This window comes from Homarus americanus, unplaced genomic scaffold, assembly GCF_018991925.1.
Source record: "Homarus americanus isolate GMGI-L3 unplaced genomic scaffold, GMGI_Hamer_2.0 scaffold2558, whole genome shotgun sequence".
NCBI classification, from domain to species: Eukaryota; Metazoa; Arthropoda; class Malacostraca; order Decapoda; family Nephropidae; genus Homarus; species Homarus americanus.
Window position 1 is genome coordinate 1,472,090 of NW_024745671.1, and position 14,700 is coordinate 1,486,789.

The window sequence follows — 14,700 nt, forward strand, 5'->3', positions numbered from 1 at the left end:
TTAAACTTTAAAGGTTTATCACAAAGTTTACATGCTGAGTGTTCCGGTAGAGAGGGCGGAAAGGGTGGGTAGGAAAGAGGAGTGGAGAGATGTACTTAGACACACACAGACATACAAAAACACTTAAGACATACAGACAGACGCAGAGAGAGAGATTAGACATACAGACATCAATATAAGCTATAAGGTCGTACGGTATCGCTCATAACTTAGGCCTGTACTGCACCACCCCTTCAGGACCTCCCAGTACCAACACCCGCCAGGAGGGTTGCGTTACTATTCTAGGCCATCCTGCCCTAAAAATACCGCCAGAGGTCAAACACAACATTCTCCCGCGGCCTCCATCAACCTCGGCAAGTGGGGGCCGCATTCTTAAAACATTCCTGAGAGACTGTGGGGGTAACAGTTTGCATTTACCCGATTCACTTATGACACTAAGGTAGATTCCCATTGGTTCTTTAGTTAGAATTGTACCGGTATTTTTAACTGACAATGTGAGGATAAAGGTAGATTCTCATTGGTTCTTTAAGTAAAATTGTTCTCTTAAATGGCAATGTTTAGGATGTATCTACTTGAGGTACTTAAAGTGAGCTATCAAGGTGAATCTTTACTTAATTAGATACACGTGGACGCCTTCTGTTTCCAGAGTGTTTTAGCACATATCTCCTAGTTTGTTGCCATAATCTTACAGTGTGAGGTGAAGGGTCAAATTTTACTGAAATAACAATCTCAATGTCGTAAGTTGGGTGAAGCAGTTAGATATTACTGTTTTTGGCTACGGGAAAAGTAAAAGTTGAACAAAACGTCAGAATCCAAGACTCTGACCTCCACCAAATCCCGCCGAAGGTAGAGGACATCTGCTTATCCCCCAGTCCGCGCCTGTGTTCCTGTGTTCGAAGTGCAGGTGAAAGTGGACGAATACTGTGTACCCTGCTCACATAACGAAGTACAGCGTCTATACTTCTCAGTCCTTATTAGCTGTAAACTACCTATCCACACAGGGTTATATTATACTGTATTTACTTTATATGTGTGTGTCTTTTCCCGCCAACTTGAGAGAGGCAGTTGGGTGGCGCTATCTAGGTACAGGAACTCGCAATACTGTCATAAACACCCCGCTGTTTTTATTGTTGCACCTCTCACGAGTTTTAACTTTATTTTATCTTTAACCGTTTTATAATTACCAGATTGCATTAGTCATGTTACCAATATATCTACCATCTTGTTTAGTGAAATTTACACAACCATCTAGTGATAACAATGATCATATAGAATCTAAAAGCCCATTATTGAAGAGTTACGTTTAGTGTACTAGACGTGTCCAAAGACCAACTGAAGCGCAACAGCTTCTCACTGCGTATTGTGGACGCATGAAAACAGCCAGGGAACATGAGAAGGTGGTCAGGCCAGGAAACGTGTTGACCTTCGGGAGACTGACTCAACAAGTACAGATGCAGATCACGATGGTATATGCGATTACAGAAGTGAATATCCCTGATAATGTAGCACCACCAGACCGCTCACTCTGGTGGTACAGTACCATGTGATATTGTCATAACTCAAGAAGTACAACACCAAATTGATATAAAAGCTTACTCCATTGTTTATTTGTTGAATTTTACCGTCATTATTCGAAGGATCAGGTAAAAATTAAGAAAACCCAGTTTATTTCACCTGATGATTAAACATGTTAACCTAACCTATTCTAACCTAACCACCCCCAGGCAGAAATAAGTTGGGAGAGGGGTGGCTAATCTTCACGTGACCCAACACAAATAATAGTAACAAACTATAAACACACATGGCGGGAGGGGGGAAGTGGGGAGGTCACATATCTCGTGTGTGGCAGCAGCTCTGGGCGGGGCCATGATGGGCGGGACTAGGCGCAGGCGTCCAATAACCTGCCGACCTACATATTGTGGGTAGTGGTGTGACAATGAAGAGGCCCACTACACCCCTCCCAATGGAAAAAAACCAGCGGTCAGACTCCTTTCGGTTAAAACACATCCCAGGAATACTTTCCACCGGACAAAATTCCTTTAGTTCGAGTTAGTAGTCATAATACTTTAGTTAATATTAGGTTGAGTTGTATTCTTTATATTCATATAATAAAAATAAAATAATAATATACAGTAATAATACCGGTAAAAATAATATACGTAACTAAAAAAAAAATCAGCAACTATTAAACGCCAGACAAAGCATTCCGATCCCAATACGGAGTTCCAGATAGTTCATGGACTCGTGCAGAGACAAAACCCTCTCGCTTGATGTCTTTTATAGTTATCCAATAGCGTGTATGTGATCCTCCGCTGCCAATCAGAAGAGGTGGCTAAAAAAAAAGAAAAAAGCGAAGCGGTTTTTTATTACGAGAAAAAATAGGCTCATGTACAGATTAAACACCCCCAGTCTATTTTACTTGATTATTAATTAAGAAACCTAACGGTAACGTAACAATCTAATTAACCTCACGTTAATCTACCCAAATCTAACTAATCTACGCTAATTTAACCTTACACTAATCTAAACAAACTTAACCTAACCTAACCCTCCCCAGGTAACGTTAGGTCAGTGAATCATTATTTGCAGTAAGCTGGGGTGTCTAATCTTCACGTGATCCAAAAAAAGAAAAAAATTATTATTCCACAATCATTCCGTCTCAGATCAATCCTCATTCACTCGTTGTCTTATTCTATAACATTTTATTTTTCCCTCCAGAGAAAATAAACAAACAAAAAACGATAACCTCACTACTATTCAATTCCAAATCAATTCTTTCTCAATCTCGTCCAGTGACACTTTACTTCCTCCCTTGGCGGATAGAAATGGAACGTTGCCAGAAAGTGGAATTGTGTTCAGAAAATAGAATAATGTTAATGGATATAGTTTTTTTTCCCACTGGATAAAGGAAAGTATGCAAGAAAGAGGGGAGAACATCTAACTATGCAATGAAATAAAGTGTTTACAAAGAGACAACTACAATATCTACAGAATATTATGTTTACAAAAATAGGAATCTGTAGCTTACCAGCATAGTTTACAATGTTTAGAGAAAGTAGGTTGTTTTGTGAGTTCAGGAAAGTATTAACAGAACACGACCCTCGGTATCTGGGGTGTGGTAGGTGATGATGTTGAGAGTATAGTGTGGTAGGTGATGATGTTGAGAGTATATGGTGTGTTGTGGTGGCATACAGGGCGCGTAAGGCGTGGCAGGAGTAGAGAGGAATGCACGGGTGAGTGACCCCATACATATATAATGTCATTATGTATACCTTCACGCCTCCCCCAACCATGCACAATCATTCACATTTGATTTACTTTCTGACTGATTGGTAACTTGGCTGAGTTGGCTGGTTGAGTGGCATTTACTGACAAACTGAGTGACTGACTGACTAGTTAAATGAGTAAATGAGTCACCGAGTGACTGCCTGACAACTCAAGTGACTTGACTGGATCAGATCACTGACGTAGATGACTGACTCACCGACTCACTACTGCAAATTTCTTACCGCAGTTGTATATTCCAGGATCTGTCCTCTCACATCAAGTTTAATAAAAAATAAATAAACTATTGTCTACACAAAATTATGCATAAGATTTGTGTACAACAGCCTATATATATATGGGAGATATTTTTGTTTTTGTATAATATATCCATAAAAGGTTATTTCCAAGGATATCTTAAGTTTTTTATCACGATCAAATGAGTTAACCGTTATTATTATTTTCATTATTATTATTATAATTTTGTCGTTGCTTGTTATTATTTTTTGGTTATTATTATTGTTATTATTATCATCATTGTTGTTGTAGTGGTTATTACTAATATAAACTTCTTATGCTGTTAAATTTTACTTTCTTACAACATTTCGGTACAAATTCACTTTCATTAAGGGGTAATTCTTAAGGTTACTCTACAATCCGTTGTTTCAGTTTCGTCGTTTTCAGTTTATAAAAACCGTCTCACTTACACTAAAGAAGGAATACCAGTACAGGTCTCAGCAGGTGCCCAACAAGGTAGGCATATGCCGTAAGTATTTATTATGTGGTGGTCGCCTCCTGGACAACCTTGACCCAGTGTAGGGCTGGCTGTGTCCGCCTCTCACTGGCGACTAGTTGGCGCCACACCACGAAAAAAACACCACCACCTGACCGCCACCAGCCCGCTGTGGCCACACTACCACTCCCCCCACTTCACCAGGCCCGCCGTGGCCACACTACCACTCATACCACCACCAGGCCCGCCGTGGCCACAATACCACTCATACCACCACCAACCCACTCATCTCCCTGGTGTGGACTGTCAGCTGGAGGTTGTGACACTTTATGACTTACTGTTGTTTGTGTAATATTCCTGCATTGTTTTTTTGGGGGGTGGGGAGAAGGACTCGCACTAAGGGTCACCTAATGATTAAACATCTGAACGCTATCCTGACCTAACCTAACCTATCCTAAACTAATCTAACCTACCCAAACATGACCCGAAATTACCTAAGCTAAATAAACCTTATCTAACCTAATCTCCCAGATAGTGGCTGAGTTTTTAATCATGAGGTGAAATAAGTTGGGAGAGTTAACCTACAGGCTGTCCCACTCACAGCATCCAGGAGGTTATGACAGGTCCATAAGTGTAAGTCATCTTCGTGTATTTATCGTGCACACTGAGGAACTCCCTGACACAGTTCTCTATATATCATAAAACCTTCCCAGCAGTTCAAATTACCCTACTTGAAATATCTGCAGTCGTTGGCAAGGGGACGCCTCGGTGTATATTAAACAACAGCACTTTTGTAACATTCATATCTCTCAGTGTTCTACTTGTAAAAAAAGCAAGAGTTTATATTTAGCAACAACAACAACAACCGCAGCTGTGGAATGCACCAGGTGGTGGTTGTGACTGTCGAGAAAATAAATGGAATCTTCCGCATGTTGACGCCCTCAAGGAGCGCGGCAGTCTACCTCCTCGGCAACCACTCATAACCCAGGAATGTATCAGGCTATAACTGGCTGCCAAATATATTGAATCCCAGACATAACTGTTACGAACCACGCCATCAATTGTCATGATCTACCTACCCAGCACTACGAACCACGCCATCTATTGTCATGATCTACCACCCAGCACTACGAGCAACGCCATCTAGGGACGAAACCCGAGTATGACTTGTCTTAGTTACCACTCCGGGGTTTCCCTTCTCCATATCCTGGTTGTTGCCTCACCTCCTCCAAGTCTTCCTCATCAGCTCCAGATCGAGGAGAGTTCAGTTCACTCTGGGAAGTGACCACACTAGGATCACCTATCCTGGAAACCTACGGCACAGTGACTACCTACCATCTTCTTCAATACTCAGCCTTACTCGTCAGACATCTCAGCTCAGCACTTAAGTATTTGTTATCCTATATTGCCTCCCAGCGTCCACTTGCTTCAAATTGTTGTATAAACATGTATATACTGTTAAGCCAATGTTGCGTATGTTTAGGTTAAGTATGGTTAAGGGTAAATTATATAAAGATGAATATTTTGTTAAGGAATTTAAGGTACTTTATTATACACAACAAAAACTCGCATCCTTTGTCTACCCTTTTATAGTCCGATTGTCTTTGTTTTTTTATTGTTGTTGCCTGTTGGGATCTGGGTAGACTTTTAACTATATTCTAAATCCCCAACTCGTAACATAACTAACATGAGGAGTGTGTCGGTTTACTTGACTCTTCAAAACCCTGGAATTAACTGGGTGTTTTGTCTCTTTGGTTCTGAAATACTGTATATAGAAAGCCTCTTGCCAGGTGGCCAAACAGTGAATGGAATCTCCCGTGTCATTTATGTTGTCTGCACATCAACCAATCACAATCTTGGAACTCGCTAAGCAGTAGTAATGATTGCCTGGAATCTTAAGTGCTTATATCCCCGAAATTACACGCATGCCAATCCGCATTAAAAAAAAGACTGATTATAATTGGCCCCTAAGTTAACCTAATCCTCACGTACCAGTATTCAAAGGCGCCCAACTCATTACTCGCATCCATTAATAACACAAATTACCGAAAACACTAATTATACAAGACAAAACCCAATGGCATTACAAATATAGTAACAGGAATTAAGCTATAATCTTTCCTGTAAACAAGGGGTGATTATAGGTCTAAAATAATAGCGTAATACATATGATTATAGTTCTTTGGGAGGGAGAAAGGGAGGGAAGTCGGTAGGTATATCCCTTCATGATATAATATGTGGAGGGGGGGGGGGTTATGTGGGGGTGACAGAGAACAATATAAGTGATGCCGGCAGCTAAATACTGCCTGCTGTATTATGGTCTACGGCAGTGTGAGAGTACCAAGAGTGTGTCAAGAGTACCAAGAGTGTGTCAAGAGTACCAAGAGTGTGTCAAGAGTACCAAGAGTGTGTCAAGAGTACCAAGAGTGTGTTAAGAGCACCAAGAGTGTGTTAAGAGTACCAAGAGTGTGTCAAGAGTACCAAGAGTGTGTTAAGAGTACCAAGAAAGCTCATGACAAAGTGGGCTGTAATGTGCGACAGGTGGACGGTGATAAGTGGACGGAAAGAAGATGTACAAAGGGGTAATAGGTGGGTGACATAATGTGCGAAAGCAAAACGATTAAGGTGAGAAATTTGCGGCATAAAGTGCGAAAGGTGGAGCATAAAGTGCGATACGTGGGTGATGTGCGAAAAGTCGGTTGATGAAGTGCGAAAGATGGGTGCCATAATGAGCGACAAGTGAGTGACGATATTGAGGAGGAGGGGGGAGAGGGTGGGGGGGGGAGAGGGTAGAAGGCAATAATGTACGACAGGTGGGTGTGTATGTGAGAGTAAAGGCAGGTGTGTGTGTGTGTGTGTAAAGGAGGAGTGAGAGTGCCAATACCAAGGACGAGGTCACCCAGAATAGCCCCCCCTCCCTGTTTGGCACCCCCCAGGCACTAGATATTCAACGAGTTCAAAAGTTGTAATTTTATGATGTACCTTTTTTTCTCTCGTAAGGCTGCACAGGGAAGGACCAAACGTGTAACTTTTTTTCCAGGCAAGGTCGAGTCTCAGTGCAAATTCGACGCCATCTTTTCATCTCGCCATAATGACACTCGGGAGATATGGAGAAAACACAGACCACATCGGTGTAAGGGGATGTTGGGGATGTCAACAGGACCTATACCATGATGGCACCATGTTTATAAGGTCTACCACATGATGGCACCATAAACAAGAGAGGATCTACAATGACGGCATCATAAACAAGAGAGAACCTGCAATAATGGCATCATAAATAAGAGAACCTACCATGATGGCGACGTATCGACGGAGGGATTGTGGTAGGGGTCCATCACCAGACAACAGCTCGTGGTGGAGCCTGGAGAAGGACTCGAGGTAGGTGGGGTGATCTGCCAGCATGTGCTCCACACTGTCGCCTTCACAGGCCAGGCCAAGATGACCCTGAAACATAACAAAAAGGTCAACACAGGTCAAGGTTTTTATATCATGACCTCCCTTTTTACTCTATCACAATGAAGGTCAAGCCGAACCTATACCTACCTACCTACTTGCCCGACTGACTGACCCTACAAGTCCCCAGTACAAAATAATATGATGTTAAGACGGATCACCTGAAGATTAGACACCCACTAGTTTATTTCACCTGATATTAAACTCCTTAACGCTACATGGGGATGGGGGGAGGATAGGATACGTTGAAGTGGGTTAGGCTAGGTTACGTTAGGTTAGGTTCGACTAGGTTAGGTTAAGTTATGTTAGAATAGCTTAGCTTGGTTAGGTTAAGTTAGGTTAGGTAAACGTTAGGGTATTTACTCATCAGGTGAAATAAACTAAGTGGAATTTAATATTCATATGATTCCTGAAGACTTATGAGATTCGTCAAAAGTCCTCGTCAGACTTCACAACTTCAGTCTACAGTATATCGCATGGATAAATTACCTCAGTCCACTTAACAACTACGAAAGTTAACATTGCAACAGGGGTGAAATACAACCCTTTAATCTGGATATATTTCCTCACTGACATTTAAACAGACACAAAGTAAACAATAACAACAATACTGACAACACAATTTTCAGTTTACGCTCAAATATGCGTTGGACAGATACACGTTTCATAATAATGGTTAGGTGTAAACAAACTGCTTCATACAGAGTCAACAAGCCGATACAGTACTACAGTTTATTATTATTATTACGTCACGATACAATTCCAAGTTCATAACACCGAAGCCTTCAGTCCACTTCTATACTAAATTAAGACTGAGAAAATAGTGTACTCCCATAATGCTAAAATTCCCCCAGAACATCGAGGGGAATTCTTAAAAGCTCGTTGATAATGTCCCGGTGTGGGGAATTTTTTACGGTTCGTGCTCAAAGCCTCAACTTGGTCAGGATTTTTCCCCAGGAGTGTCTAATCTTCAGGTGAAATAAGCTGGGAGTGTCTAATCTTCAGGTGAAATAAGCTGGGAGTGTCTAATCTTCAGGTGAAATAAGCTGGGAGTGTCTAATCTTCAGGTGAAATAAGCTGGGAGTGTCTAATCTTCAGGTGAAATAAGCTGGGAGTGTCTAATCTTCAGGTGGAATAAGGTGGGGTGTCTATTCTTCAGGTGGAATAAGCTGAGAGTGTCTAATCTTCAGGTCACCGAGAAATTACTACTTTACCTGTACTTTATATTTAAATCTGTACTTCTATCAATATTTATGGGCAAAAAATCTGTGGTTCTGAATAACACTTGAGATGGTCAATTAATGTACTGCAATAACATGATGGAGTTTACAAATTCCATCTCAAAAGGGTCGACAATCAAGACAAAACAGCAGGAAGAAAAAAAAAACACCCGTGCTTAAGTTTAGTTAAGAATAAATCAGTCACCTCTCGCAAATATTCTGTGAACAAAACTATTCATGGTAACGGGAGGAAAAAACAAAAACAACTATATCAACCCAAGAGAGTAAGTACACCGTGTAGTTACCATGGTGATTAAACATACCTTTACCATGGTTACTGTACAGAGAACATCCAGACTCAACCATTATTTACCAAAGTACGTATTGTTATCAAAGGTAAACAATAAGATTGCATCGTAAACATTGCTACCTTGGTTACGAAACTTAATATTTACAATGATAAATACTCTACTGTTACATTTGTTACATTATACCTGTAGATTACGTTACCCCGGAAACCCAACCATGAGTGAGTTAGTGAGAGAATGTTACCATGATTACAATGGATGGCGTTGTTGTCATGGTATTACTCTGGTTACGTCGTTACCATGGAAATGGGTGAGGGATGGTCAGCCAGGGTGGACGCCACGGACCGTCACGGACGTCTGTAAGGAACACAAAAGAACACCACCGTTAGTACGTGAACCGGTAACAATTGGGTACGTGAATTTGTAACCCTGGTTAGGAGAGTGTACGTGGATATGTAACACCAGCTACGGTCATGTACGTGTATTTTTAAACCTTATTAGAAGTATGTACAGTCCCCTTCACTAGTGAGTTTACAGGTCCTCATAAAAACATTCCACAAATTTGATTCCATAGTGTTTACTATTGCGAGGTTCTCTCTGTCGAATGCAAACAAACACAGGGCTCCCACACTGCACAAAACCTGACGAGCCCCTGTAAACGCACTAGTGAATGGGACTATACGTACTGTAGATATGGAATAACCAATTAAGGACATGTAAGTGCACTTGTAACCCTGGTTAGTGTACACACATACATACATATAAAAATACCATTTAGAGTTTGAGGGCAGGTGTAATGTGAACACTTGTGTGGTGGTGGTGGTGGTGGTAGTGCACGTGTAAAACTGAACACTTATTACACAGGTATAAGTCATGCATCAAGACACCTGTTCTGCTCGCTACAGATGTTTATGTCCATGAATACAAAATAGATTAATAAACGCGATGTATAATTCAAGGGTGATTTAATTAAACCTATACTAAACATAAATCACCTGTAGAGATTAAACCAAGCCAGGAAATAGTCAAATTATACCACAGCTAAATCGAAACCAAAGCTCAGAGTTAAACCAATTGCTTAAAGTATATATCCCAGCTAAAACTGTACTACTAAAAGAGGTAAGCTAAACCAGAGCTAAAAGTATAATCTGGAGCTATAATTAAACGTGTACCAGAGGATTTACCATCCCCGTACAGCTGACTCTGTTTATCCTCGCCAGATGCACCCGGAACACACACACACACACACACGTACGTACGTACGTTTTCTCTCTCCTCTCTTACGCTTTCCCTCCATCTCTCCCTGGACTCCCTTCTCCCCCTTCACTCCTCCCTCCCTTGCAGCTCTTCATACCATCAATCCTGGCACTCCTCCCTCTCTCTCCCTGGCAGCTGGCAGCTCCCCCCCTTCATACCATGGCAATCCCTGGCAGCTGTCCCCCTCCCTTCCTTCTCTCCCTGGCAGCTGTCCCCCTCCCCCCCTCCCTCCTCCCTCTCCCCTGGCAGCTGTCCCCTCCCTTCCCTCTCTCCCTGGCAGCTGTCCCCTCCTTCCCCTCTCTCCCCTGGCAGCTGTCCCCTCCCTTCCCTTTCTCCTGGCAGCTGTCCCCTCCCTTCCCTCTCTCCCCTGGTAGCTGTCCTCCCCTCTCTCCCCTGTCCCCTCCTCCCCTCTCTCCCCTGGCAGCTTCCCCTCCCCCTTCCCTCCCTCCCTGGCAGGCCCCCTTCCCCCCTCTCCCTGGCAGCTGTCCCCTCCCCTCCTTCCCTCTCTCTACCTGGCAGCTCTCTCCCTTCCCTCCCCTGGCAGCTCCCCCCTTCATACCCTCTCCCTGGCAGCTTCCCCCCCTCCCATTTTGGTACACTACTGGGCCTCCCACATCCTTGTTGACAACTCATCTCTCCCTTTTATTGACTCCCTGACACATAGTTGGCAACCCCTCCCTGCCTCCCTATCCAACTATCCTGCCCACCCACTTTAATGCAACTATCCAGTCTTTCAAACGTCCTTACCTAACTATCCTGATGATCTTAATGCATCTATCCGGTCCTCTAACTGTCTATCCAATTATCCATAAATCTCTCTCTCTCTCTCTCTCTCTCTCTCTCTCTCTCTCCCGAACGTATTTAATATAAGGTATGAGAGGTCTTGACCGACATGATAAGGGAAGTTAACGGAGGGAAAACCCAGGGAGTAAGGATAAAGGGCACCGAGTCAACTGATAAACACCTGATTAAATACTGATAACAGGTGATCATGTTACCTGGTCACGTGGGTAGAAAAGAGAAAAAGAGAGAGACCTTCCCAAATGCACCTTTAGTTTCTTCGTGACAAAGGGAGATACGCGTAGGCCTCAGCCCCCGCCCCCCCCGTGGTGTAGAGAAGAAAATCAATATTTAGGGCAAGATGAGGGCGGCCCTTCCAACAGGTACTATGTATGCACGCTGAGAGTGAGAGAGAGAGAGAGTATGGTTATGTATGCATGTTTATATCGAACCAGTGTGTGTGTGTATCCCCCCCTCCCTCCCTCCCTCTCTCTCTCGTCCTTCCCTCGTCTCTCACCTCTCCCTTAACCCACCCTCCCTTTTCCCTAACCCGCCCCCTTCTCTCACCTTTCCCCCAATCACCCCTTCTGCCAACCCCCCTTTATCCTGACACCTGCCTGACAGCTAAACAGCCCCCTCCCTCCCCTCACCTGTCCTGCCATGAGTTGCCACAGCCCTTGACATCAACCTCTTGCTTACCCCTCACCCCCTTGCGAGAGAGAGAGAGAGATCAACCGCTAAAACAGATACAAACACAGACAGACAGACACACACCCACACACACACACACACACAATATAAAAAACTGGTAGACTGTGAGCCAACACACAACCCAACACCCATTGATGAAGAAAAAAAAAACATATATAAATAAATAATATATTAAGTTAAGAAAAAAACAATAATAGACCAAGCAAACAAATAAACAACGTAGTTATAAAACCAACACACACGCGCACACTACACACACACACACACACACACACACACACACACACACACACACACGCACAACACACACACACACACTGTACGTTTTGATCTGGAAATGACGTCACGTCCTCTCTGACTAACATGGTACATGATCACACCACTCCCTCTCACACCACTCTCCCTCTCACACCACTACCACTCCTCACACCCAAACATACACCACTCCTCTTTCCCTCTCACCAACACACCCCACTCCTCTTTCCCTCATATCAACACACCCCACTCCTCTTTCCCTCATATCAACACACCCCACTCCTCTTTCCCTCTCATCAACACACCCCACTCCCAAACACACCCCCCATCACTATATCGGGGATAAATAAAACAAAAAACACAGCTGCTTCTCAGAGTATCAAAACAAACGGAGATAAAACACACCCACGTGCAGGGAAGGATCCGACAGAGTTCACTGGCCGTATTAGCAGAGGGGAAACACACACACAGTCTACAGTAGGTACTTCAGGGAGCTACAGTAGAGGCACAGGACTGGGGGAGAAGGGGAGAATAGTGGGGGAGAAGGGGAGAATAGTGGGGGAGAAGGGGAGGAATAGTGGGGGAGAAGGGGAGGAATAGCGGGGGAGAAGGGGAGGATATTTGGCTTATTGGGGAGAAATTGGAGGTTATCATTCTACAACTCCCACTAACGCACTCTACGACCACCACTAACGCATTCAACGACTCCCCCTACTAACCCACTCAACGACTCCCCCCTACTAACCGACTCAACGACTCCTCCACTAACCGACTCAACGACTCCCCCACTAACCCCACTCAGCGACTAACTAACCGACTCAACGACTCCCCCACTAACCGACTCAACGACTCCCCCACTAACTCCCCCCACTCAACGGCTCCACTAACCCACTCAACGACTCTCAACGGCTCTAACCCACTCTCCCCACTAACCCCACTCAACGGCTCCCCACTAACCCCTCAACGACTCCCCCACTAACCCACTCAACGACTCCCCCACTAACCCACTCAACGGCTCCTCCACTAACCCTCCCTATTAACCCACTCTACCCCCCCCTCCCTCCCTCCCCACCCGACCAATCCGGTAGCCTCACAAAAGCGAGTCAATCCGCAGTTAAATATGATCTAATAAAGGTCGTCACTAAATACATACATACATATTCATGAGGTTAGGTTGTATTTAGCTTATTCTTCTATTGTCATATTAGTAATACGGTTGTCTGTCTTCCTGTCTATCTGTCTGTCTGTCACCCATCCAAATATCTATCCATCCATCCATTTATCCAGCCGACCCCCCAGCTACCAAAGGTCACTCACATCAATCCATCTTTAAATAAAGTCCCCCCATCCCCCTCCTCTCTCCCTTCCCCCCCCTCTCTCCACCTCCGTTTATACTGTGTACCTGTGGGGGTCATGGAGAACACACGTGTCTCTGTCTGTCTGTCTGTCTAACACAACACAACAATCCCCGGCCAGATGTGAAGGAGAGAGGCCAGCGATCCATGCACTCAATCCTGAAGTCTTGTGTTGACACCAAAACATAGTGTTGACGACAGTGTGTGTATGTTAAAGTTCGCAGTGTAAACAGGTGAAGACGTGGTGTGAGTCCCCCCCACTCCCCTCCCAGGTAACGAAGGCGTGTGAATCCCTCCTCCCTTTCATTTCCCTTCCCATCCTTAAGTTAGGAAGGACTACCGGTATGTCCTTCCTTCCTTCCTTCCCCCTCTCCTTCTTCTTCCCCTCCTCCCTCTCTACGTGACACTTCTACACGAAATTGTTTTTACCGTCAGGTGTGATGGAGAGATCTACCTACCTGCCTGCTACCATAAGGTTCAAGTGGTGGTGGGGGAACGTGGGAGGATAGCTCGAGGAGACAGGTGTGGTTTGGCACGGTATACCTCACTGGCATCTGATCATTACACAGCACTGGCAACACCAACACTACCTCCACCACCACCACCACCGTGCTAGGAACACATTGCTGGTGGTAATGGGTGATGGTGGTAATGGGTGATGGTGACAGTGATGGTAATGGTGTTTGATAGCTAATACACACACACACACACACACACACACACACACACAAAACATCTTTACTAAACAGATAACCATTCACATCTCGAGATCTCCTGGACATAATCCAACTTTCTACACTCGCCAGAAACATCAAATAAACACCTTAATCACCTCCAACACCCAAAACACTGGTGACAAATAAATTTATTATGATTCATATAACCTTCTGAACCCACCACCACTACCACAACAACAACAACACGCCCACACTGTTTAAACATGAATAAAAATAATTACTATTGACGTGTCGAATGTTGGCCTGAAGTCATCGTCCTCCAGAGGTTTTATTCATCGTCCTCAAGGGGTTAACTGCGTCTCATTATCATGGCAGTTCTTTCAGCTTTCACGTGGCTATTCAAACCACTGAGGATATTAATTCCAGCACCACAACAAGCAAATGTGAGGTGAAGGTTCGTCTGGCGAAGCTTATATTAACGCGTTACTACAAGGTGAGGGAAAGTGGAAGGAGACGCACTTATTCGTCTGGCGAAGCTTCCACAATCATGTGACTGCTAGGTGGGGATGAACGCTTGGTGCTGTCATCTGCTGGAGGTGGAGCCGAGTTAACTTGATGGCTGTGTTAGGGTGAGGACGTGTTATTATGTGTTAACTTAGTGGTGGCAGTGTTGGGGTGAGCTGA

At 44.0% G+C, this 14,700-nt stretch overlaps 1 protein-coding gene across 5 annotated transcripts in view; it reads right to left on the reverse strand.

The window, feature by feature from the left end:
* The window catches only part of LOC121878735 (sestrin-2-like), a 73,765-nt gene that overhangs the window by 14,619 nt on the left and 44,446 nt on the right, over nucleotides 1-14,700 (reverse strand). For 2 of the 5 annotated variants that reach the window (XM_042385088.1, XM_042385090.1), the window contains exons 2-3: nucleotides 9,281-9,338; nucleotides 7,292-7,444 (exon numbers count right to left, since the gene is read on the reverse strand). In XM_042385088.1, coding sequence (XP_042241022.1) covers nucleotides 7,292-7,444; nucleotides 9,281-9,283 — 156 coding nt within the window. In that variant the 5' untranslated portion in view covers nucleotides 9,284-9,338. Of the gene's footprint in view, nucleotides 1-7,291; nucleotides 7,445-9,225; nucleotides 9,339-14,700 lie in introns of all 5 variants that reach the window. The other 3 variants (XM_042385086.1, XM_042385087.1, XM_042385085.1) reach the window with 2 other exon arrangements.